At 40.1% G+C, this 25,686-nt stretch overlaps 1 protein-coding gene across 1 annotated transcript in view; it reads right to left on the reverse strand.

The window, feature by feature from the left end:
• Positions 1 to 25,686, reverse strand: part of GAREM1 (GRB2 associated regulator of MAPK1 subtype 1) — a 470,758-nt gene that overhangs the window by 176,800 nt on the left and 268,272 nt on the right. Inside the window, exon 3 of the mRNA XM_053715004.1 lies at positions 13,354 to 13,484. Coding sequence (XP_053570979.1) covers positions 13,354 to 13,484 — 131 coding nt within the window. The remainder of the gene's footprint in view (positions 1 to 13,353; positions 13,485 to 25,686) is intronic.

Below are 25,686 nucleotides of genomic sequence, written 5' to 3' on the forward strand. Positions count from 1 at the left end.
CAAAGAGGACCAAGTTGCTGCTTTGCAGATCTGGTCAACCGAAGCTTCATTCCTAAACGCCCAGGAAGTAGATACTGACCTAGTAGAATGAGCTGTAATTCTCTGAGGCGGAATTTTACCCGACTCAACATAGGCAAGATGAATTAAAGATTTCAACCAAGATGCCAAAGAAATGGCAGAAGCTTTCTGGCCTTTCCTAGAACCGGAAAAGATAACAAATAAACTAGAAGTCTTACGGAAAGATTTCGTAGCTTCAACATAATATTTCAAAGCTCTAACAACATCCAAAGAATGCAATGATCTCTCCTTAGAATTCTTAGGATTAGGACATAATGAAGGAACCACAATTTCTCTACTAATGTTGTTGGAATTCACAACTTTAGGTAAAAATTCAAAAGAAGTTCGCAACACCGCCTTATCCTGATGAAAAATCAGAAAAGGAGACTCACACGAAAGAGCAGATAATTCAGAAACTCTTCTAGCAGAAGAGATGGCCAAAAGGAACAAAACTTTCCAAGAAAGTAATTTAATGTCCAATGAATGCATAGGTTCAAACGGAGGAGCTTGAAGAGCTCCCAGAACCAAATTCAAACTCCAAGGAGGAGAAATTGACTTAATGACAGGTTTTATACGAACCAAAGCTTGTACAAAACAATGAATATCAGGAAGAATAGCAATCTTTCTGTGAAAAAGAACAGAAAGAGCGGAGATTTGTCCTTTCAAAGAACTTGCGGACAAACCCTTATCTAAACCATCCTGAAGAAACTGTAAAATTCTCGGTATTCTAAAAGAATGCCAAGAAAAATGATGAGAAAGACACCAAGAAATATAAGTCTTCCAGACTCTATAATATATCTCTCGAGATACAGATTTACGAGCCTGTAACATAGTATTAATCACGGAGTCAGAGAAACCTCTATGACCAAGAATCAAGCGTTCAATCTCCATACCTTTAAATTTAAGGATTTCAGATCCGGATGGAAAAAAGGACCTTGTGACAGAAGGTCTGGTCTTAACGGAAGAGTCCATGGTTGGCAAGATGCCATCCGGACAAGATCCGCATACCAAAACCTGTGAGGCCATGCCGGAGCTATTAGCAGAACAAACGAGCATTCCCTCAGAATCTTGGAGATTACTCTTGGAAGAAGAACTAGAGGCGGAAAGATATAGGCAGGATGATACTTCCAAGGAAGTGATAATGCATCCACTGCCTCCGCCTGAGGATCCCGGGATCTGGACAGATACCTGGGAAGTTTCTTGTTTAGATGAGAGGCCATCAGATCTATCTCTGGGAGCCCCCACATTTGAACAATCTGAAGAAATATCTCTGGGTGAAGAGACCATTCGCCCGGATGCAACGTTTGGCGACTGAGATAATCCGCTTCCCAATTGTCTACACCTGGGATATGAACCGCAGAGATTAGACAGGAGCTGGATTCCGCCCAAACCAAAATTCGAGATACTTCTTTCATAGCCAGAGGACTGTGAGTCCCTCCTTGATGATTGATGTACGCCACAGTTGTGACATTGTCTGTCTGAAAACAAATGAACGATTCTCTCTTCAGAAGAGGCCAAAACTGAAGAGCTCTGAAAATTGCACGGAGTTCCAAAATATTGATCGGTAATCTCACCTCCTGAGATTCCCAAACTCCCTGTGCCGTCAGAGATCCCCACACAGCTCCCCAACCTGTGAGACTTGCATCTGTTGAAACTACAGTCCAGGTCGGAAGAACAAAAGAAGCCCCCTGAATTAAACGATGGTGATCTGTCCACCACGTTAGAGAGTGTCGAACAATCGGTTTTAAAGATATTAATTGAGATATCTTCGTGTAATCCCTGCACCATTGGTTCAGCATACAGAGCTGAAGAGGTCGCATGTGAAAACGAGCAAAGGGGATCGCGTCCGATGCAGCAGTCATAAGACCTAGAATTTCCATGCATAAGGCTACCGAAGGGAATGATTGTGACTGAAGGTTTCGACAAGCTGTTATCAATTTTAGACGTCTCTTGTCTGTCAAAGGCAGAGTCATGGACACTGAATCTATCTGGAAACCCAGAAAGGTTACCCTTGTTTGAGGAATCAAAGAACTTTTTGGTAAATTGATCCTCCAACCATGATCTTGAAGAAACAACACAAGTCGATTCGTATGAGACTCTGCTAAATGTAAAGACTGAGCAAGTACCAAGATATCGTCCAAATAAGGAAATACCACAATACCCTGTTCTCTGATTACAGACAGAAGGGCACCGAGAATCTTTGTGAAAATTCTTGGAGCTGTAGCAAGGCCAAACGGTAGAGCCACAAATTGGTAATGCTTGTCTAGAAAAGAGAATCTCAGGAACTGATAATGATCTGGATGAATCGGAATATGCAGATATGCATCCTGTAAATCTATTGTGGACATATAATTCCCTTGCTGAACAAAAAGCAATATAGTCCTTACAGTTACCATCTTGAACGTTGGTATCCTTACATAACGATTCAATAATTTTAGATCCAGAACTGGTCTGAAGGAATTCTCCTTCTTTGGTACAATGAAGAGATTGGAATAAAACCCCATCCCCTGTTCCGGAACTGGAACTGGCATAATTACTCCAGCCAACTCTAGATCTGAAACACAATTCAGAAATGCTTGAGCTTTCACTGGATTTACTGGGACATGGGAAAGAAAGAATCTCTTTGCAGGAGGTCTCATCTTGAAACCAATTCTGTACCGTTCTGAAACAATGTTCTGAATCCAAAGATTGTGAACAGAATTGATCCAAATTTCTTTGAAAAAACGTAACCTGCCCCCTACCAGCTGAACTGGAATGAGGGTCGTACCTTCATGTGAACTTAGAAGCAGGCTTTGTCTTTCTAGCAGGCTTGGATTTATTCCAGACTGGAGATGGTTTCCAAACTGAAACTGCTCCTGAGGACGAAGGATCAGGCTTTTGTTCTTTGTTGAAACGAAAGGAACGAAAACGATTGTTAGCCCTGTTTTTACCTTTAGACTTTTTATCCTGTGGTAAAAAAGTTCCTTTCCCACCAGTAACAGTTGAAATAATAGAATCCAACTGAGAACCAAATAATTTGTTTCCCTGGAAAGAAATGGAAAGTAGAGTTGATTTAGAAGCCATATCAGCATTCCAGGTCTTAAGCCATAAAGCTCTTCTGGCTAAGATAGCCAGAGACATAAACCTAACATCAACTCTAATAATATCAAAAATGGCATCACAGATGAAATTATTAGCATGCTGGAGAAGAATAATAATATCATGAGAATCACGATTTGTTACTTGTTGCGCTAGAGTTTCCAACCAAAAAGTTGAAGCTGCAGCAACATCAGCCAATGATATAGCAGGTCTAAGAAGATTACCTGAACATAGATAAGCTTTTCTTAGAAAAGATTCAATTTTTCTATCTAAAGGATCCTTAAACGAGGTACCATCTGACGTAGGAATGGTAGTACGTTTAGCAAGGGTAGAAATAGCCCCATCAACTTTAGGGATTTTGTCCCAAAATTCTAACCTGTCAGGCGGAACAGGATATAATTGCTTAAAACGTTTAGAAGGAGTAAATGAATTACCCAATTTATCCCATTCCTTAGAAATTACTGCAGAAATAGCATTAGGAACAGGAAAGACTTCTGGAATAACCGCAGGAGCTTTAAAAACCTTATCCAAACGTATAGAATTAGTATCAAGAGGACTAGAATCCTCTATTTCTAAAGCAATTAGTACTTCTTTAAGTAAAGAGCGAATAAATTCCATCTTAAATAAATATGAAGATTTATCAGCATCAATCTCTGAGATAGAATCCTCTGAACCAGAAGAGTCCAAAGAATCAGAATGATGGTGTTCATTTAAAAATTCATCTGTAGAGAGAGAAGATTTAAAAGACTTTTTACGTTTACTAGAAGGAGAAATAACAGACAAAGCCTTCTTTATGGATTCAGAAACAAAATCTCTTATGTTATCAGGAACATTCTGCACCTTAGATGTTGAGGGAACTGCAACAGGCAATGGTACATCACTAAAGGAAATATTATCTGCTTTAACAAGTTTGTCATGACAATTATTACAAACAACAGCTGGAGGAATAGCTACCAAAAGTTTACAGCAGATACACTTAGCTTTGGTAGATCCAGCAGGCAGTGGTTTTCCTGTAGTATCTTCTGGCTCAGATGCAACGTGAGACATCTTGCAATATGTAAGAGAAAAAACAACATATAAAGCAAAATAGATCAAATTCCTTATAAGACAGTTTCAGGAATGGGAAAAAAATGCCAAACATCAAGCTTCTAGCAACCAGAAGCAAATGAAAAATGAGACTGAAATAATGTGGAGACAAAAGCGACGCCCATATTTTTTGGCGCCAAATAAGACGCCCACATTATTTGGCGCCTAAATGCTTTTGGCGCCAAAAATGACGCCACATCCGGAACGCCGACATCTTTGGCGCAAAATAACGTCAAAAATGACGCAACTTCCGGCGACACGTATGACGCCGGAAACGGAAATGAATTTTTGCGCCAAAAAAGTCCGCGCCAAGAATGACGCAATAAAATGAAGCATTTTCAGCCCCCGCGAGCCTAACAGCCCACAGGGAAAAAGTCAAATTTTTGAGGTAAGAAAAAATATGATAATTTAAAGCATAATCCCAAATATGAAACTGACTGTCTGGAAATAAGGAAAGTTGAACATTCTGAGTCAAGGCAAATAAATGTTTGAATACATATATTTAGAACTTTATAAATAAAGTGCCCAACCATAGCTTAGAGTGTCACAGAAAATAAGACTTACTTACCCCAGGACACTCATCTACATATTTGTAGAAAGCCAAACCAGTACTGAAACGAGAATCAGTAGAGGAAATGGTAAATATAAGAGTATATCGTCGATCTGAAAAGGGAGGTAAGAGATGAATCTCTACGACCGATAACAGAGAACCTTATGAAATAGACCCCGTAGAAGGAGATCACTGCATTCAATAGGCAATACTCTCTTCACATCCCTCTGACATTCACTGCACGCTGAGAGGAAAACCGGGCTCCAACTTGCTGCGGAGCGCATATCAACGTAGAATCTAGCACAAACTTACTTCACCACCTCCCTTGGAGGCAAAGTTTGTAAAACTGATTTGTGGGTGTGGTGAGGGGTGTATTTATAGGCATTTTAAGGTTTGGGAAACTTTGCCCCTCCTGGTAGGAATGTATATCCCATACGTCACTAGCTCATGGACTCTTGTTAATTACATGAAAGAAATCCAGATTTTAGTTTGAGGAGATTAAAGGGACAGTCTAGTCCAAAACAAACTTTCATTAGTCAGAGAGGGCATGTCATCCTATTATATAAAAGGACAAGCCGTGATGCGCAGTAGAGACTGCACGCGAGGACACTTGGCCTATCTCACCTGGCATGGAGTGGGCGTGGCCGGGCAGACGTGACTTGGGCGGGGCCGGATGCGCTGTGAGAAATAGAGAGCTCTAAAGAGAGGGGGATAGAGAGAGCAGAAGAGGGGAGAGAGCAGAAGAGGGGAGAGAGCAGAAGAGGGGAGAGAGCAGAAGAGGGGGGATAGACAGCAAAAGAGAGGGGGAGAGAGCAAAAGAGCGGCATAGAGAGAGCAAAAGAGATGGGGGAGAGAGAGCAAAAAGAGAGGGAGAGAGAGCAAAAAGAGAGGGAGAGAGAGCAAAAAGAGGGGGAGAGAGAGCAAAAAGAGGGGGAGAGAGAGCAAAAAGAGGGGGAGAGAGCACAAAAGAGGGGGAGAGAGAGCACAAAAACATAATTTATGTAAGAACTTACCTGATAAATTCATTTCTTTCATATTAACAAGAGTCCATGAGCTAGTGACGTATGGGATATACATTCCTACCAGGAGGGGCAAAGTTTCCCAAACCTTAAAATGCCTATAAATACACCCCTCACCACACCCACAAATCAGTTTAACGAATAGCCAAGAAGTGGGGTGATAAGAAAAAAAGTGCGAAGCATATAAAATAAGGAATTGGAATAATTGTGCTTTATACAAAAAAATCATAACCACCACAAAAAAGGGTGGGCCTCATGGACTCTTGTTAATATGAAAGAAATGAATTTATCAGGTAAGTTCTTACATAAATTATGTTTTCTTTCATGTAATTAACAAGAGTCCATGAGCTAGTGACGTATGGGATAATGACTACCCAAGATGTGGATCTTTCCACACAAGAGTCACTAGAGAGGGAGGGATAAAATAAAGACAGCCAATTCCTGCTGAAAATAATCCACACCCAAAATAAAGTTTAACGAAAAACATAAGCAGAAGATTCAAACTGAAATCGCTGCCTGAAGAACTTTTCTACCAAAAACTGCTTCAGAAGAAGAAAATACATCAAAATGGTAGAATTTAGTAAAAGTATGCAAAGAGGACCAAGTTGCTGCTTTGCAGATCTGGTCAACCGAAGCTTCATTCCTAAACGCCCAGGAAGTAGATACTGACCTAGTAGAATGAGCTGTAATTCTCTGAGGCGGAATTTTACCCGACTCAACATAGGCAAGATGAATTAAAGATTTCAACCAAGATGCCAAAGAAATGGCAGAAGCTTTCTGGCCTTTTCTAGAACCGGAAAAGATAACAAATAGACTAGAAGTCTTACGGAAAGATTTCGTAGCTTCAACATAATATTTCAAAGCTCTAACAACATCCAAAGAATGCAACGATTTCTCCTTAGAATTCTTAGGATTAGGACATAATGAAGGAACCACAATTTCTCTACTAATGTTGTTGGAATTCACAACCTTAGGTAAAAATTCAAAAGAAGTTCGCAACACCGCCTTATCCTGATGAAAAATCAGAAAAGGAGACTCACAAGAAAGAGCAGATAATTCAGAAACTCTTCTAGCAGAAGAGATGGCCAAAAGGAACAAAACTTTCCAAGAAAGTAATTTAATGTCCAATGAATGCATAGGTTCAAACGGAGGAGCTTGAAGAGCTCCCAGAACCAAATTCAAACTCCAAGGAGGAGAAATTGACTTAATGACAGGTTTTATACGAACCAAAGCTTGTACAAAACAATGAATATCAGGAAGAATAGCAATCTTTCTGTGAAAAAGAACAGAAAGAGCGGAGATTTGTCCTTTCAAAGAACTTGCGGACAAACCCTTATCTAAACCATCCTGAAGAAACTGTAAAATTCTCGGTATTCTAAAAGAATGCCAAGAAAAATGATGAGAAAGACACCAAGAAATATAAGTCTTCCAGACTCTATAATATATCTCTCGAGATACAGATTTACGAGCCTGTAACATAGTATTAATCACGGAGTCAGAGAAACCTCTTTGACCAAGAATCAAGCGTTCAATCTCCATACCTTTAAATTTAAGGATTTCAGATCCGGATGGAAAAAAGGACCTTGCGACAGAAGGTCTGGTCTTAACGGAAGAGTCCATGGTTGGCAAGATGCCATCCGGACAAGATCCGCATACCAAAACCTGTGAGGCCATGCCGGAGCTATTAGCAGAACAAACGAGAATTCCCTCAGAATCTTGGAGATTACTCTTGGAAGAAGAACTAGAGGCGGAAAGATATAGGCAGGATGATACTTCCAAGGAAGTGATAATGCATCCACTGCCTCCGCCTGAGGATCCCGGGATCTGGACAGATACCTGGGAAGTTTCTTGTTTAGATGAGAGGCCATCAGATCTATCTCTGGGAGCCCCCACATTTGAACAATCTGAAGAAATACCTCTGGGTGAAGAGACCATTCGCCCGGATGCAACGTTTGGCGACTGAGATAATCCGCTTCCCAATTGTCTACACCTGGGATATGAACCGCAGAGATTAGACAGGAGCTGGATTCCGCCCAAACCAAAATTCGAGATACTTCTTTCATAGCCAGAGGACTGTGAGTCCCTCCTTGATGATTGATGTATGCCACAGTTGTGACATTGTCTGTCTGAAAACAAATGAACGATTCTCTCTTCAGAAGAGGCCAAAACTGAAGAGCTCTGAAAATTGCACGGAGTTCCAAAATATTGATCGGTAATCTCACCTCCTGAGATTCCCAAACTCCTTGTGCCGTCAGAGATCCCCACACAGCTCCCCAACCTGTGAGACTTGCATCTGTTGAAATTACAGTCCAGGTCGGAAGAACAAAAGAAGCCCCCTGAATTAAACGATGGTGATCTGTCCACCACGTTAGAGAGTGTCGAACAATCGGTTTTAAAGATATTAATTGATGTATCTTCGTGTAATCCCTGCACCATTGGTTCAGCATACAGAGCTGAAGAGGTCGCATGTGAAAACGAGCAAAGGGGATCGCGTCCGATGCAGCAGTCATAAGACCTAGAATTTCCATGCATAAGGCTACCGAAGGGAATGATTGAGACTGAAGGTTTCGACAAGCTGTAATCAATTTTAGACGTCTCTTGTCTGTTAAAGACAGAGTCATGGACACTGAATCTATCTGGAAACCCAGAAAGGTTACCCTTGTTTGAGGAATCAAAGAACTTTTTGGTAAATTGATCCTCCAACCATGATCTTGAAGAAACAACACAAGTCGATTCGTATGAGACTCTGCTAAATGTAAAGACTGAGCAAGTACCAAGATATCGTCCAAATAAGGAAATACCACAATACCCTGTTCTCTGATTACAGACAGAAGGGCACCGAGAATTTTTGTGAAAATTCTTGGAGCTGTAGCAAGGCCAAACGGTAGAGCCACAAATTGGTAATGCTTGTCTAGAAAAGAGAATCTCAGGAACTGATAATGATCTGGATGAATCGGAATATGCAGATATGCATCCTGTAAATCTATTGTGGACATATAATTCCCTTGCTGAACAAAAGGCAATATAATCCTTACAGTTACCATCTTGAACGTTGGTATCCTTACATAACGATTCAATAATTTTAGATCCAGAACTGGTCTGAAGGAATTCTCCTTCTTTGGTACAATGAAGAGATTTGAATAAAACCCCATCCCCTGTTCCGGAACTGGAACTGGCATAATTACTCCAGCCAACTCTAGATCTGAAACACAATTCAGAAATGCTTGAGCTTTCACTGGATTTACTGGGACACGGGAAAGAAAAAATCTCTTTGCAGGAGGTCTCATCTTGAAACCAATTCTGTACCCTTCTGAAACAATGTTCTGAATCCAAAGATTGTGAACAGAATTGATCCAAATTTCTTTGAAAAAACGTAACCTGCCCCCTACCAGCTGAACTGGAATGAGGGCCGTACCTTCATGTGAACTTAGAAGCAGGCTTTGCCTTTCTAGCAGGCTTGGATTTATTCCAGACTGGAGATGGTTTCCAAACTGAAACTGCTCCTGAGGACGAAGGATCAGGCTTTTGTTCTTTGTTGAAACGAAAGGAACGAAAACGATTGTTAGCCCTGTTTTTACCTTTAGATTTTTTATCCTGTGGTAAAAAAGTTCCTTTCCCACCAGTAACAGTTGAAATAATAGAATCCAACTGAGAACCAAATAATTTGTTTCCCTGGAAAGAAATGGAAAGTAGAGTTGATTTAGAAGCCATATCAGCATTCCAAGTCTTAAGCCATAAAGCTCTTCTGGCTAAGATAGCCAGAGACATAAACCTAACATCAACTCTAATAATATCAAAAATGGCATCACAGATAAAATTATTAGCATGCTGGAGAAGAATAATAATATCATGAGAATCACGATTTGTTACTTGTTGCGCTAGAGTTTCCAACCAAAAAGTTGAAGCTGCAGCAACATCAGCCAATGATATAGCAGGTCTAAGAAGATTACCTGAACACAGATAAGCTTTTCTTAGAAAAGATTCAATTTTTCTATCTAAAGGATCCTTAAACGAGGTACCATCTGACGTAGGAATGGTAGTACGTTTAGCAAGGGTAGAAATAGCCCCATCAACTTTAGGGATTTTGTCCCAAAATTCTAACCTGTCAGGCGGAACAGGATATAATTGCTTAAAACGTTTAGAAGGAGTAAATGAATTACCCAATTTATCCCATTCTTTGGAAATTACTGCAGAAATAGCATTAGGAACAGGAAAAACTTCTGGAATAACCGCAGGAGCTTTAAAAACCTTATCCAAACGTATAGAATTAGTATCAAGAGGACTAGAATCCTCTATTTCTAAAGCAATTAGTACTTCTTTAAGTAAAGAGCGAATAAATTCCATCTTAAATAAATATGAAGATTTATCAGCATCAATCTCTGAGATAGAATCCTCTGAACCAGAAGAGTCCAAAGAATCAGAATGATGGTGTTCATTTAAAAATTCATCTGTAGAGAGAGAAGATTTAAAAGACTTTTTACGTTTACTAGAAGGAGAAATAACAGACAAAGCCTTCTTTATGGATTCAGAAACAAAATCTCTTATGTTATCAGGAACATTCTGCACCTTAGATGTTGAGGGAACTGCAACAGGCAATGGTACATTACTAAAGGAAATATTATCTGCTTTAACAAGTTTGTCATGACAATTATTACAAACAAAAGCTGGAGGAATAGCTACCAAAAGTTTACAGCAGATACACTTAGCTTTGGTAGATCCAGCAGGCAGTGATTTTCCTGTAGTATCTTCTGGCTCAGATGCAACGTGAGACATCTTGCAATATGTAAGAGAAAAAACAACATATAAAGCAAAATAGATCAAATTCCTTATAAGACAGTTTCAGGAATGGGAAAGAATGCCAAATATCAAGCTTCTAGCAACCAGAAGCAAATGAAAAATGAGACTGAAATAATGTGGAGACAAAAGCGACGCCCATATTTTTTAGCGCCAAATAAGACGCCCACATTATTTGGCGCCTAAATGCTTTTGGCGCCAAAAATGACGCCACATCCGGAACGCCGACATTTTTGGCGCAAAATAACGTCAAAAAATGACGCAACTTCCGGCGACACGTATGACGCCGGAAACGGAAAAGAATTTTTGCGCCAAAAAAGTCCGCGCCAAGAATGACGCAATAAAATGAAGCATTTTCAGCCCCCGCGAGCCTAACAGCCCACAGGGAAAAAAGTCAAATTTTTGAGGTAAGAAAAATATGATAATTCAATGCATAATCCCAAATATGAAACTGACTGTCTGAAAATAAGGAAAGTTGAACATTCTGAGTCAAGGCAAATAAATGTTTGAATACATATATTTAGAACTTTATAAATAAAGTGCCCAACCATAGCTTAGAGTGTCACAGAAAATAAGACTTACTTACCCCAGGACACTCATCTACATGTTTGTAGAAAGCCAAACCAGTACTGAAACGAGAATCAGTAGAGGTAATGGTAAATATAAGAGTATATCGTCGATCTGAAAAGGGAGGTAAGAGATGAATCTCTACGACCGATAACAGAGAACCTTATGAAATAGACCCCGTAGAAGGAGATCACTGCATTCAATAGGCAATACTCTCTTCACATCCCTCTGACATTCACTGCACGCTGAGAGGAAAACCGGGCTCCAACTTGCTGCGGAGCGCATATCAACGTAGAATCTAGCACAAACTTACTTCACCACCTCCCTTGGAGGCAAAGTTTGAAAAACTGATTTGTGGGTGTGGTGAGGGGTGTATTTATAGGCATTTTAAGGTTTGGGAAACTTTGCCCCTCCTGGTAGGAATGTATATCCCATACGTCACTAGCTCATGGACTCTTGTTAATTACATGAAAGAAAGAGGGGGAGAGAGAGCACAAAAGAGGGGGAGAGAGTGCACAAAAGAGGGGGAGAGAGTGCACAAAAGAGGGGGAGAGAGAGCACAAAAGAGAGGGGGGAGAGAGAGCACAAAAGAGAGGGGGGAGAGAGAGCATCAAAGAGGGGGAGAGAGAGCATCAAAGAGGGGGAGAGAGAGCTCAAAAGAGAGGGGGAGAGAGAGCTCAAAAGAGAGGGGGAGAGAGAGAGCTCCAAAGAGAGGGGGAGAGAGAGAGCTCAAAAGAGAGGGGGAGAGAGAGAGAGCGCAAAAGAGGGGGGAGAGAGAGCGCAAAAGAGAAGGGGGGAGAGAGAGCGTAAAAGAGAAGGGGGGAGAGAGAGCGTAAAAGAGAAGGGGGGAGAGAGCGCAAACGAGGGGGGGAGAGAGCGCAAACGACGGGGGGAGAGAGCGCAAACGAGGGGGGGAGAGAGCGCAAAAGAGGGGGGAGAGAGCGCAAAAGAGGGGGGAGAGAGCGCAAAAGAGGGGGGAGAGAGAGCGCAAAAGAGGGGGGAGAGAGCGCAAAAGAGGGGGGGGAGAGAGCGCAAAAGAGGGGGGAGAGAGCGCAAAAGAGGGGGAGAGAGCACAAAAGAGGGGGGAGAGAGTGCAAAAGAGGGGGGGAGAGAGCAATAGAGAGGGGAAAGAGGGGGGAGAGAGCGCAAAAGAAAGGGGAGAGTGTGCAAAAGAGGAGGGAGAGAGAGCAAAAGATTTGGAGAGAGAGCAAAAGATTTGGAGAGAGAGCAAAAGAGGGGGAGAGAGAGCAAAAGAGTGGGAGAGAGAGCAAAAGAGGGGGAGAGAGAGCAAAAGAGAGGGAGAGAGAGCAAAAGAGAGGGAGAGAGAGCAAAAGAGGGGGAGAGAGAGCAAAAGAGGGGAGAGAGAGCAAAAGAGGGGAGAGAGAGCAAAAGAGGGGGAGAGAGGGCAAAAGAGGGGGAGAGAGAGCAAAAGAGGGGAGAGAGAGAGCAAAAGAGGGGGGAGAGAGCAGAAGAGGAGCAGGGAAGAGAGAGCGCAAAAGAGAGGGGGGAGAGAGAGGGAGCAAGGGTTGGAACCGCGGTACTTAAAAAAATTGGCCCATGTACACAGACTTTAGGACTAGTTTTAAATAATTTACTTCTATAACCAATTTTGCTTTGTTCTCTTGGTATTATTAGTTGAAAGTTAAATCTAGGAGCTTCATATGCTAATTTCTAAGGCCTTGAAGGTCGCCTCTTAGCTCAGGGCATTTTGACAGTTTTTCACCACTAGATGTTGTTAGTTCATGTGTTTCATGTAGATAACACTTTGCTCATGCATGTGGAGTTCCTAGGAGCCAGCACTGATCAACTAAAATGCAAGTCTGTCAAAAGAACTGAAATAAGAGGCAGTTTACAGAGGCTTAGATACAAGGTAGTCACACAGGTAAAAAGTGTATTAATATAACTGTGTTGGTTATGCAAAACTAGGGAATGGGTAATAAAGGGATTATCTATCTTTTAAAACAATAAATATTCTGGTGTAGAATGTCCCTTTAAACAAAAGAATCTTCTTCTGGAAAGTTAAAAATAAACATGTAGCTATTTGCACATACACACTCATCGAAGACCTCAGAAATGGAGTTGCATCAATATAAACACATCCATTAGCCTTACAGAAAACATGGTCAGTTTGTCCTTTAAAAAGTAAAGCTTTATGCAGTTTATCATTACAGTGATAATAAATATTTATGTTTCAGGAGCTACCTTAACGTTGAAAGTTATTTCTTCCATGACGTAAACACGCTCAGGAAATGCTTTTGCCACCTCCTCCACACTGTTAAAATATTGCACTGGTTCCTTAATATCCCGGTCTTGTTCCAGCAGCTTAAACTGTCCTAAAAACAAATAAAAAAAAAGAAAAGGTTTTTGTTGGACATCTGTCTCTATGGAAGAAACAATCCTTGAATGTCTTCATTTTTTCCACTATACTCTAGAAATTTCTTTCTAAATTCTGTAACTGGTAAATTGAGGAAATAACTAGAAAACAGAAAGCATTCTGGCACATGCTTTATTAAAGATTATAAACATTTAAAATGTTCTGCTGTGCATTTGAAATTGTCCTTTTAATATAGGGTTCTTTAAGCTTAGAATAGTACATAATGTTCAGAAAATACTGTTCCATCTTATATAACAAAGATAATCACCTCTTGCAGCCATCAGAAATGTATTTATGTTTGCAATCTATGTAAATCAAATAGGACTGAAAGCTTTGTGCACATAAGCAAGTCATGAATCAATTAATTTCTGCTAAACCCATTTGCTTTATGACTTTTGTATGTGCAAATGCTCTGTGCCTGTCTGATAGCTTAAACTTTGATTCAATTGCTTTATTATAGGATGCAAGATATCCCCCCCCCCCCCCCCCACCTGAGATGAAGATGGCTGGGGATTGGTGGTGGCTAAGCATATATGCCACTCCTGATTGGCTCATCAACTCATGTTTAAATATGAGCCAGTAGCATTGCTGCTCCTTTGCAGGGGTTTTTACAAGAACCATCCTTTGCAAGGGAAAGTGAAATCATAAAACGTAGGGTAGTTTTAAATGCAGGATATAACATTTTTAGATTTTTAAACTAACACAATGTGTATGCTTGTGCAATACTGGTCTGTAGAATAGAAGTTCACTGGCTGAGAAGTAAATCTCCTGCATCTCAATGGTGGACATTGATATTCCCAAGAGGCATTAAAGAGAGTTGATTTTTTTTCTTAGTAAAAGAGCTTCTGTTTATTATTATTTTTTTTTTAAATATGAAAAGACACAACTGTACCATATGAAATGATATAAAATAATTACTAGATAACTGGAAGGTAGGGATCCATACAACCTAATATGAAAAATGAACACGCAATACTGGTTTAAATATATTTGGAGTATTGTTTTCTCACTTATTACATAAATTGTCATACATTATGCTTTTATTAAGAACAATGTAAAAAATATCAAAACCATGTACAAATTATTTTACACGTCCTACAGTACTGAAATCTGGAATTTTTATGGAGGGGAGGGGGGTAAAAAATAAATAAATAGGGGAGGGGGGTCAAAAATAAATAAATAGGGGCTGTGGCTTTCTGGCATCTGAGATGCGTCAGTCATTGAATTAAGATTCATTTTAGCTGGAAGACATTGCATCATTAAATCATTAATAAAAAGGATTATACATTCTTATAGTACACAATGCAATGACAAAATAAACTTTGGTTAATCCCAGAAATTCCGTTCTTAAACAAACGTACAGGAGACAATAAATTATTGGCTTATGTTCTTACTAAATGGAAACTTAAACTCTGCACTCCCCTTCTGGAAGAAGCACACAGGATCAATTACAAAAACACAGATTTATCTGAAAATGCTACTCAGATATGCTTGACTTTTTCTAAAGGTAAAGGGCATAAATGGTCCTTGAAGTAACTTACTTGTAGTTAAAGAGTGTTTCTTAACCATAAAACACAAATGTTCCTCAACCTCTTCTTGTTTTGAAAGTGTGAAAAGTCCAACTCAGCTACCCTCCCAAATGCAAATGCCTGTATCAGTTCTGGATTGGCTATGAGAGTGCCTGCAATCCAACATATTATTGAAACCATTAGAAAAAAATGATATATATATATAATGCAGCTATAATTTGCAACACAGAAAGAGAAACACTAGAGAGATGCAACTGCACCTCACTGACGAGGCTCACAGAAGGCCGAACCGTACACCTGGGGTTTGTTGTTTCTCTTGTTCAGAGATAAATTGCCTGGTATTTTGGCGCTGGACTGTTATTGGACAGGGTCAGACTGATATGCTGCAAGATATTTTTTCTCTATGAAAAGGCATAGGCCCCAATTTATCAAGGTCTGGCGGATCAGGTCCGCGGATCAGATCTGCCAGACCTCGCTGAATACGGCGAGCAATACGCTCACCGTATTCAGCATTGCACCAGCAGCTCACAAGAGCTGCTGGTGCAACGTCGCCCCCTGCAGACTCGCAGCCGCCAGCAGGGGGTGTCAATCAACCCGATCATACTCGATTGGGTTGATTTCCGGCGATGTCTGTCCGCCTGCTCAGAACAGGGGGACAGGTTATGGAGCAGCGGTCTTTGTGACTGCTGCTTCATAACTGTTGTTTCTGGCGAGCCTGCAGCCTCGCAAGAAACACGGGGCATCAAGCTCCATACGGAGCTTGATAAATATGCCCCATAGTGTGCTGTAAGAGTATGCACCCTGAGTGGCACTAAAAATGAACAGGCATGGAAGTTATTCTAGCTTTTGCTCTGTCTCAACTGAGTGAGTTTTCCTCTTTTCCTGAATAAATATATAATGCAGATATAATTTGCAACACAGAAACCAGTTAAGCGGGATAAAGGAGTATTGGCCATCCCCACTGGACAAATTAGCAAGTATGCCAGAGCTGATACCTGAGTAATTCAAAGGCGGGTGCAGCTACCCTACAATCAGTTCTGGACTAACTATAAAAAAAAAAAAGAGTGCCTGCACCCAATCTAGCACATTGCTGCCATCTTTAAAAAGAAAAACAAAAATGTATGCTTACCTCATAAATTAATTTATTTCATGGTGGTTAGAGTCCATGATCCATTACTCCTGGGATTCAACTCCTGCCCACTAGGAGGAGGCAAAGATTCCCAAAACTTCAAAGTACACTTCATCCTTCTCACCTCACTGGTATGCCAGTCTAACATATAGCCAAGCAAGGAGAAGTAGCAGAATAAGGTAGGAAACGACAAAGCCGGGAATACATAGGTACAAAATAGAACTAATCACCAGATTTTATTTTTATTTTTAAACAATTAATATTGTGGACTCTCACCACCATGAAAGAAATGAATTTATCAGGTAAATATACATTTTGTTTTCTTACATAAGGCTGTGGGAGACCACAATCCATTACTCCTGGGAACTAATACCCAAGCAGTGAAGTCCCTGAGTATATTTTTTTAAATGCAGGCACCTAATTCCCAGACACTGCTGCCTACAGGACTTCTCTACCAAAAGCCGCTTCAGAAGAAGCAAACATCAAAATGGTAGAAATTAGTAAAAGTATGTAGCTCAGGAAGTGGAAACCGATCTCATAGAATGGGCTGTAATGTAACCACTTTTGGTAAAAAGTCAAATTTTGTTCTTAAAACTGCCTTTTCCTGGTGAAAACTCAGATAAGGAGGGTTGCAGCAAAGAGCAGAAACCTTTCTACCAGCTGATATTGCTAGAAGAAACAAAGACTTCCAAGAGAGAAGCTGAATATCCAAACTGTGCTTGGGTTCAAAAGAGGAGACCTGCAGAATTCTAAAACACAAAGTTGGGTTCATCGGAGGAGAGATTGCTTTATTTACTGGTCAAATCCTGACTAAAGCTTGAAGAAAACTTGGAATGACAGGAAGTTTTGCAATACAGATAGTGCTGAAATCTGAACCCTTATAGAGTTAGCAGATAATGCGTTATCTACACCTTCTTGTAAAAACTGAAGAATTCTAGGAATTCTAAAATAATGCCAAATAAAACCATTTTTCTTACACCAAGTTTTAAATTGTATGATATATTTTCCTTGTAACAGGCTTTGTGGCCTGAATTAAGGTTTCAACTACCTCTTAAAATTGGACATTCAATCTCCAAGGCTTCAAGCTGAGAGGCTCGAGATCTTGAAGATAGAAAGGACCTTGAGATAGAAGATCTTGCCTTAGTGGAAGAGTCCTATGAGGACAAGCTGGAGCAATCAATATAATCGATGATTGTTCTTGTTTAATCAGAGATATCACTCTGGGACGAAGAGCCGTTGGAGTAAAAATGTAAGCAAGATGAAATGACCAAGGAGCTGCAAGAGCATCACAAACTCTGCTTGTGGATCCCTGGATCTTCCAAAGTATCTGGGAAGTTTTTTGTTAAAAAAAGAAGCCATGTCTATCTCTGGTGGACCCCAAAGATCTTTAATCTTATTGAACATAGCCTGATGTAAAGAACATCCCAAATGATGAAGTGATTGACGACTCAGATAATCTGCTTTACAATTTTTCACACCTGGGATATCAAATGCAGATACCATACAAAGATTGAGAGATATGATGAGAGACTTCCAATATCTCTAGAGAACTTTCTGTTCCCCTTGGGGATTGATATATGCCATCAATGTGACATTCTCTGACTGGAAATGCAAGTTTCACACATGTTGATTGTAACTTTTTCATTTCCTTTGTTCTGTCAAGGAAAGTCTCATTGTTAAATTGTCTATAAAGACACCTAGAATTGAGAATCTGGTTTGAGGAGAAAGAAAACTCTTTGGAATGTTGATTTATCCAACCATGATTGCAAAGAAACAACAAAAGCTTTCTGGTATGAGATATTGCAAAAAGGTAAAGATGAAGTCCGTACCAAGATATCTTCCAGATATGGAGCCACTGAGCTCTTATTACAGACAAAAGTGTTCCCAGAACTTTTCAAAAAATTTAGGGAGTAGTAGCCAGGCCAAAAGAGAGAACAAACTGAAAATGTTTGTCCTGATAGATAAATCTCATGAACTAATCTGATGGTCTTTGTGGATAGAAATGTGAAGGTAAGCATCCTTCAAGTCTATTGTTGACAAATATTGCCCTTGTTGAACAAGGGGAAAGACAGTGCAAATTGTTTACATTTTGAAAGTAGGAACCCCGAGGAAGTTGCTTAGAGTTTTCAAGCCCAGAATAGGCCTGAAAGTTCCCTATTTTTTTAAAACTGTAAACAGATCAGAGTAAAAACACTTGCCTTGTTCTAATATCGGAACTGGAACTATCACCACAAGTTCTATATCCTAAACACAGGGTCCTTTGGAAGGTGGGACAGAAAAAAACCTTCCTCTGGGAGGCCTGGATCTGAAACCCATTCTGTACCCTTGAGAAACTATGTTTAGCACCCAAGAATCTTGTACAGATAGTGCCCAGGCCTTCTGAAAAAAATATAATATGCCCCCTACCAGAAGAGAATCTGGGGCCGTACCTTCATCCAGAGTTAGTAGAGGAAATGGCTTTTTTTCTACCGTTTAGCCTTGTTCCAATTGGGGTTAGATTTCCAGGAAGATATGGAAAAATTCTGTTTTTGTGAAGAGCAGGATGACCTTTGATTCCTTGAATGATTTAAGGAACAGAAGCGATTAGTGACTCTGTTCTTTTCCTTAAACATTTTGTCTTGAAGGAGAAAACATAATTTATGTAAGAACTTACCTGATAAATTAATTTCTTTCATATTGGCAAGAGTCCATGAGCTAGTGACGTATGGGATATACAATCAGTTTCCCAAACCTCAAAATGCCTATAAATACACCCCTCACCACACCCACAATTCAGTTTAACGAATAGCCAGGTAGTGGTGAGATAGAAAAAAAGAGTAAAAAGCATACAAAAAAGAGTAACTGGAAATATAATTGTACTTTTATACAAAAAATCATAACCACCAGAAAAAAGGGTGGGTCTCATGGACTCTTGCCAATATGAAAGAAATTAATTTATCAGGTAAGTTCTTACATAAATTATGTTTTCTTTCATGTAATTGGCAAGAGTCCATCAGCTAGTGACGTATGGTATAGAAATACCCAAGATGTGGAAGTCCACAGAAGAGTCATTAGAAAGGGAGGGATAAAATAAAAACAGCCATTTTCCGCTGAAAAAATTAAATCCACAAAAAATAAGTTTTTCTCATAAATTAAAAGAAAAAAACTTAAAACATTAGCAGAAGAATCAAACTGAAACAGCTCCCTGAAGATCTTTTCTACCAAAGACTGCTTCAGAAGAAGCAAATACATGAAAATGGTAAAATTTAGTAAATGTATGCAAAGAAGACCAAGTTGCTGCTTTGCAAATCTGATCAACTGAAGCTTCACTCTTAAAAGCCCAAGAAGTGAAGACTGATCTAGTAGAATGAGCTGTGATCCTCTGAGGTGGGGACTGTCTCGCCTCCAAATAAGCTTTATGAATCAAAAGCTTTAACCAAGATGCCAAAGAAAAGGCAGAAGCTTCCTGACCTTTCCTAGAACCAAAGAAGACAACAAATAGACTATAAGTCTTCCTGAAATCTTTAATAGCTTCAACATAATATTTCAAAGCTCCAAAGAATGCAAAGATCTTTCAAGAGCATTCTTGGGATTAGGACACAAGGAAGGAACAACAATTTCCCTACTAATGTTGTTAAAATTAACAACCTTAGGAAGAAATTTAAACGGAGTCCGCAAGACAGCCTTATCCTGATGGAAAATCATAAATGGAGACTCACAAGAGAGAGCAGACAATTCTGAAACTCTTCTAGCTGAAGAGATAGCCAAAAGAAACAACACTTTCCAAAAAAGTAGTTTAATATCCAAAGAATGCATAGGCTCAAAAGGAGGAGCCTGCAAAGTCTTCAATTAAGACTCCAAGGAGGAGAGATTGATTTAATAACAGGCTTGATACAAACCAAAGCCCGAACAAAACAATGAATATCAGGAAGCTTAGCAATCTTTCTATGAAATAAAACAGAAAGGGCAGAGAGATTTGTCCCTTCAAAGTACTTGCAGACAAACCTTTATCCAAACCATCCTGAATTCTAAAAGAATGCCAGGAGAATTTATGAGAAGAACACCATGAAATATAGGTCTTCCAAACTCGATAATAAATCTTTCTTGAAACAGACTTACGAGACTGTAGCAAAGTATTAATCACTGAGTCAGGGAAAACTCTATGACTAAGCACTAATCGTTCAATTACCATACCTTCAAATATAATGATTTGAGATCCTGATGGAAAAACAGCCCTTGAGACAGAAGGTCTGGTCTTAGAGGAAGTGGCCAAGGCTGGCAACTGGACATTCAAACAAGATCCGCATACCAAAACCTGTGAGGCCACGCTGGTGCTATCAGAAACACATACAATTGTTCCATAATGATCTTGGAGATCACTCTTGGAAGAACTAGAGGTGGAAAGATATAAGCAGGTTGGTAAAACCAAGGAACTGCTAAAGGATCCACCATCTCCCCCTGAGGATCCCTGGACCTGGACAGGTACCTGGGAAGTTTCTTATTTAGATGAGAAGCCATCAGATGTATTTTGTCAGATTGTACAGATGTGGGGTCTTCCAGAAATAGATCTGGATGGAGCGATCACTCCTCCGGATGTAAGGTCTGACGGCTGAGATAATCCGCTTCCCAATTGTCTACACCTGGGATATGCACCGCAGAAATTAGACAAGAGCTGGATTCTGCCCAAGAAAGTATCCAAGATACTTCTTTCATAGCTAGGGGACTGCGAGTCCCACCCTGATGATTGGCATATGACACAGTTTTGATATTGTCCGTCTGAAAACAAATGAATGGTTCTCTCTTTAACACAAGCCAAACCTGAATAGCCCTGAAAATAGCACAGAGTTCTAAAATATTGATTGGTAACCTCGCCTCTTGAGGTTTCCAAAACCTTTGTGCTGTCAGAGATCCCCAGACAGCTCCCCAACTTGAAAGACTTGCATCTGTAGTGATCACAGTCCAGGTATGACGAACAACAGAGGCCCCCTGAATTAAAACGATGATGGTCTAACCACCAAGTCAGAGAGAGTTGAATGTTGGGATTTAAGTATATCAATTGTGATATATGAGTATAATCCCTGTACCATTGATTCAGCATACAAAGCTGTAGAGGTCTCATGTGAAAACGAGCAAAGGGGATCGCGTCCGATGCTGCAGTCCTGAAACCTAAAACTTCCATGCACAAAGCCACTGAAGGGAATGATTGAGACTGAAGGTTTCGACAAGCTGAAACCAATTTCATTCGTCTCTTGTCTGTTAAGGACAGAGTCATGGACACTGAATCTATCTGAAAACCTAAAAAAAAGGTGACCCTTGTCTGAGGAATCAAAATCTTTGGTAAATTGATCCTCCAACCATGTCTTTGAAGAAACAACACTAGTTGATTTGTGTGAGATTCGGCTAAATGTAAAGACTGAGCTAGAACCAAGATATCATCCAAATAAGGAAACCCCGCAATACCCTGTCATCTGATTACAGATAGAAGGGCACCGAGAACCTTCGAAAAGATCCTTGGAGCTGTTGCTCGGCCAAATGGAAGAGCGACAAATTGGTAATGCTTGTCTAGAAAAGAGAATCTCAGAAACCGATAGTGGTCTGGATGAATCGGAATGTGAAGATATGCATCCTGTAAGTCTTATTGTGGACATATAATGACCTTGCTGAACAAAATGCAAAATAGTCCTCATAGTCACCATCTTGAAAGTTGGGACTTTCTTTGGGACAATGAATAGATTTGAATGAATAGATTTGAATAAAACCCCAGACCCTGTTCCTGAAACGTAACTGGTATTATTACCCCTGATAGCTCTAGATCTGAAACACACTTCAGAAAAGCCTGAGCCTTCACCGGATTTGCTGGAACATGAGAGAGAAAGAATCTTCTCACAGGAGTTCGTACTCTAAATCCTATTCGATACCCTTGAGAGACAATACTCTGAATCCACTGATTTTGAACAGAATCTGCCCAAATGTCTTGGAATAATTTTGATCTGCCCCCCACCAGTTGAACTAAATCAAGGGCCGACGAAATCAATTAGAAGCTTTAGATTTACCCTTAGATCTTTTATCCTGAGGCAAAAAAAAAACTCCCTTCCCTCCAGTGATACTTGGATACCATGTCAGCATTCCAAGATTTGAGCCATAAAGCTCTTCTAGTTAAAATAGCTAAAGACATAGATTTAAAATCAATTTTGATGATATCAAAAATAGCATCACAGATAAAATCATTAGCATGTTGAAGCAAACGAATAATGCTAAACAAATCAGGATCTGTTTCCTGTTGCACTGGGCTATCCAACCAAATGGTTGATGCAGCCACAACATCAGCCATAGCAATGGTAGGACTGAGAAGATAGCCAGAATATAAATAAGCTTTCCTTAGATAAGATTCAAGTTTCCTATCTAAATGATCTTTAAAAGAAGTACCGTCTTCCATAGTAATAGTAGAACGTTTGGGAAGAGTAGAAATAGCCCCATCAACTTTGGGGACTTTTCCCAAAACTCCAATCTAGCCGCAGGCAAAGGGTACAACCTTTTAAACCTAGAAGAAGGAATGAAAGAAGTACCAGGTTTAATCCATTCCTTAGCAATCACATCAAAAATAGCACCAGGAACTGGAAAAACTTCAAGAGTAATCACAGGAGGTTTATAAACAGAATTTAAATGTTTACTAGTTTTGCTATCAAGAGGACTAGACTCCTCAATATCCAAAGTAACCAAAACTACTTTCAACAAGGAACAAATATACTCAATCTTGAAATATCCTACTCTGATGAGGATCTCTCTGATTCAGAAGATCCTACCTCAGAGTAGGATATTTCAGTATGTTGTCGGTCATTAGAAATTTCATCTTTGCTTTGGTAAAACTGTGATCAGGCAGCAGAGCTCCAACAGTTGCTTCTGAGACAGGATCAGATTGAGACATTGTGACGGATACCCCGGCTACCCCGACTGGGTAGCTCCGCCAAAAGGGGTCCTGCTTCCTCCCTGCCGACTGCAGCTATGTAGCTGGCAAGTGACCCCAGCCTGTAGCCACCCCTGATGCCTGACAGCACCAGTACTCAGGGTCCCACCCTGTGGCATACTCCAGCTACCCAGACTAGGTAGCTCTTCCAGCGTGTCCTTCCTCTGCCTGGAACAGGCTGCTATGTAGCTCAGGAAAGTGATTTTAGCTGGAGCTCACCCAAATAACTAGACAGACTAGCCTTCAGGTGAATCAAGAACTGATTTTATTGAGAACAGACACTCCTTTTATGCACACATCTCATCTTGATAACACAAAGGACAATCCCACAATTTTCCCACACCTCCAGACAGCCCGGCACCTCCATAGGAGCCACAGTCTCACGTAATCCCAATACTTAGGGGTGGCGGTTTTGGGTGATCCCGGTGGAGCTCTCGGTCCCCAGATTTCACAGTCCAAAAATCAGCATGATTTGTTACTGGGGACCGGAATTACAGTCCGTTGAAGTTATGGGGTTAGGGGTGTCCAAAACCTCCAGTTTCCAAAGGAGCTCCCCTCCGGTAATTTGTCCACCTCTTGTCCTCCCTAGGGGCTACTAATCCTCAAAAGAGCGGAGCTCTGGGGCACATGGTTGCTGGAGCGAAAAGGGGTCTGGTATCCGTGACAGACATCTTGCAAAATGTAAAAGAAAAAAAACAACATTAGAGCAAAATTTACAATTTCCTTATATGGAGGAGTGGGAACAGCATAGCCCTCTGAGCATATAGAAGGCAAGAGGCATATAGGAAGTGGGGTGAATAATAAACAAACATTTTTTTGGCGCCAAGTATGATGCACAATGCAAAAGGAAGTTGAATTTTTTTTTGGCGCCAACAACATCCGGAAATGACGCAACTTGCATCATAACAGACGCAACCTCATGCAAGGAAGCCTGGCGTCAACTAAGACGTCGGAAATGACGAACTTGTGTCATCAAAGACGTATCTTTGTGCCAAAAAATTCTTGCGCCAAGAATGACGAAATAAATAACAGCATTTTGCGCCCTTGCAAGCCTAATTTTGCCTGCAAAATTAAAAGAAAAAACAGTCAATTTGAAAAAAGGACTATACCCCAGGTAAGACAAATAACTTCCTAAACATGCTTCCCAAACTGAAACTGACAGTCTGCAAAATGAAATATACACAGACCTGACTCATGGCAAATATAAGTAATACACATATATTTAAAACATTATATTAATACATAAAGCGCCAAACCATAGCCGAGAGTGTCTTAAATAATAAAAACAAACTTACCGAAAGACACGCATCCACATATAGCAGATAGCCAAACCAATACTGAAAAAGTATCAGCAGAGGTAATGGTATATTAGAGTATATCGTCAATCTGAAAAGGGAGGTAGGAGATGAATCCCTACGACCGATAACAGAGAACCTTTGAAAAGATTTCCCGCGATTTCCCATACTAGCTCATGGACTCTTGCCAATTACATGAAAGAAAAGCTCCTTTACCTCTAGTCATGTTAGAAAATATAGCATCTAGACCAGGCCCAAACAAATTTTTCCTTGAGAAAAAGATAATAATCTAGTTTTTGAAACCATGTAAGCAGACCATGATTTGAGCCACAAAGCACTTCTGGTTAAAATGGATCATTCAATATTTTTAGCATTGATTGTAATAATGTCAACAATAGCATCACAGATGAAAGCATTTGCAGACCTAATAAATTTAAAATGAAAGTGAAACTCTCCATTCAAAGAATTATCTGAAACCAAGCCAGACAAATTATCTCACCAGAGAGTAGAAGCTGCAGCCACACAAGCAATTCTTATAGCTGACTTAAACAAATAACATGCTTTAAGAAAAGCCTTTCTGTGAAAAGACTCATTTTTTCTGTACATAGGATCCTAAAATGAAATGCTATCCTCCAAAGGAAGATTAGTGCATTTTGCTAAGGTGCAAATTGTGTCATCTACCGTTGGAATAATTTTCCAAAGTTTAAAACAAACAGCTGGTAAACGAAACATCCTTTTAAAAATGCAGAAGATGGGTTAAAAGGTAGACCAGCCATTGACAACTCTTTGGTATTAATTTCGATTGTAGCATCAGGGACTGGAAAAACCTCTGGCGATTTTACAGAAGGCTTAAAAATCAAATCTTATTGTTTGATGGCTTTTTCCTCAGTAGCCTTAGGAGTCTTGAACCCCTAGAGTACATAACACTTTATTTACAAGTTCAAAGATGTTCCAACTTACACACAAAAGAAGAATTACTAAATACTGATCATCAGAAAGTAGTTGACCTTCAGAAGTTGGATCTTAGATGTTTGAATCAGAGTCTGAAAGTAACTGCTGAGCAGATCTGGTCTTAAGAGATTCAAAATGGTTAGCTAAATCAACAGTGGGTTATGTCATTTTGTGCATGGCAAGGCCGCAAACATCTAAGACACAGTTAAGCGCACAAATTCTTTAAAACCCGGAGATCCCATGTACAGAACAGACAGATTACTTTAGAGGCAAGGACAGCATTTGATTGGTTTGAATGCATAAGGTAAACCATA

Source organism: Bombina bombina, chromosome 5, assembly GCF_027579735.1.
Source record: "Bombina bombina isolate aBomBom1 chromosome 5, aBomBom1.pri, whole genome shotgun sequence".
Classification (NCBI taxonomy): Eukaryota; Metazoa; Chordata; class Amphibia; order Anura; family Bombinatoridae; genus Bombina; species Bombina bombina.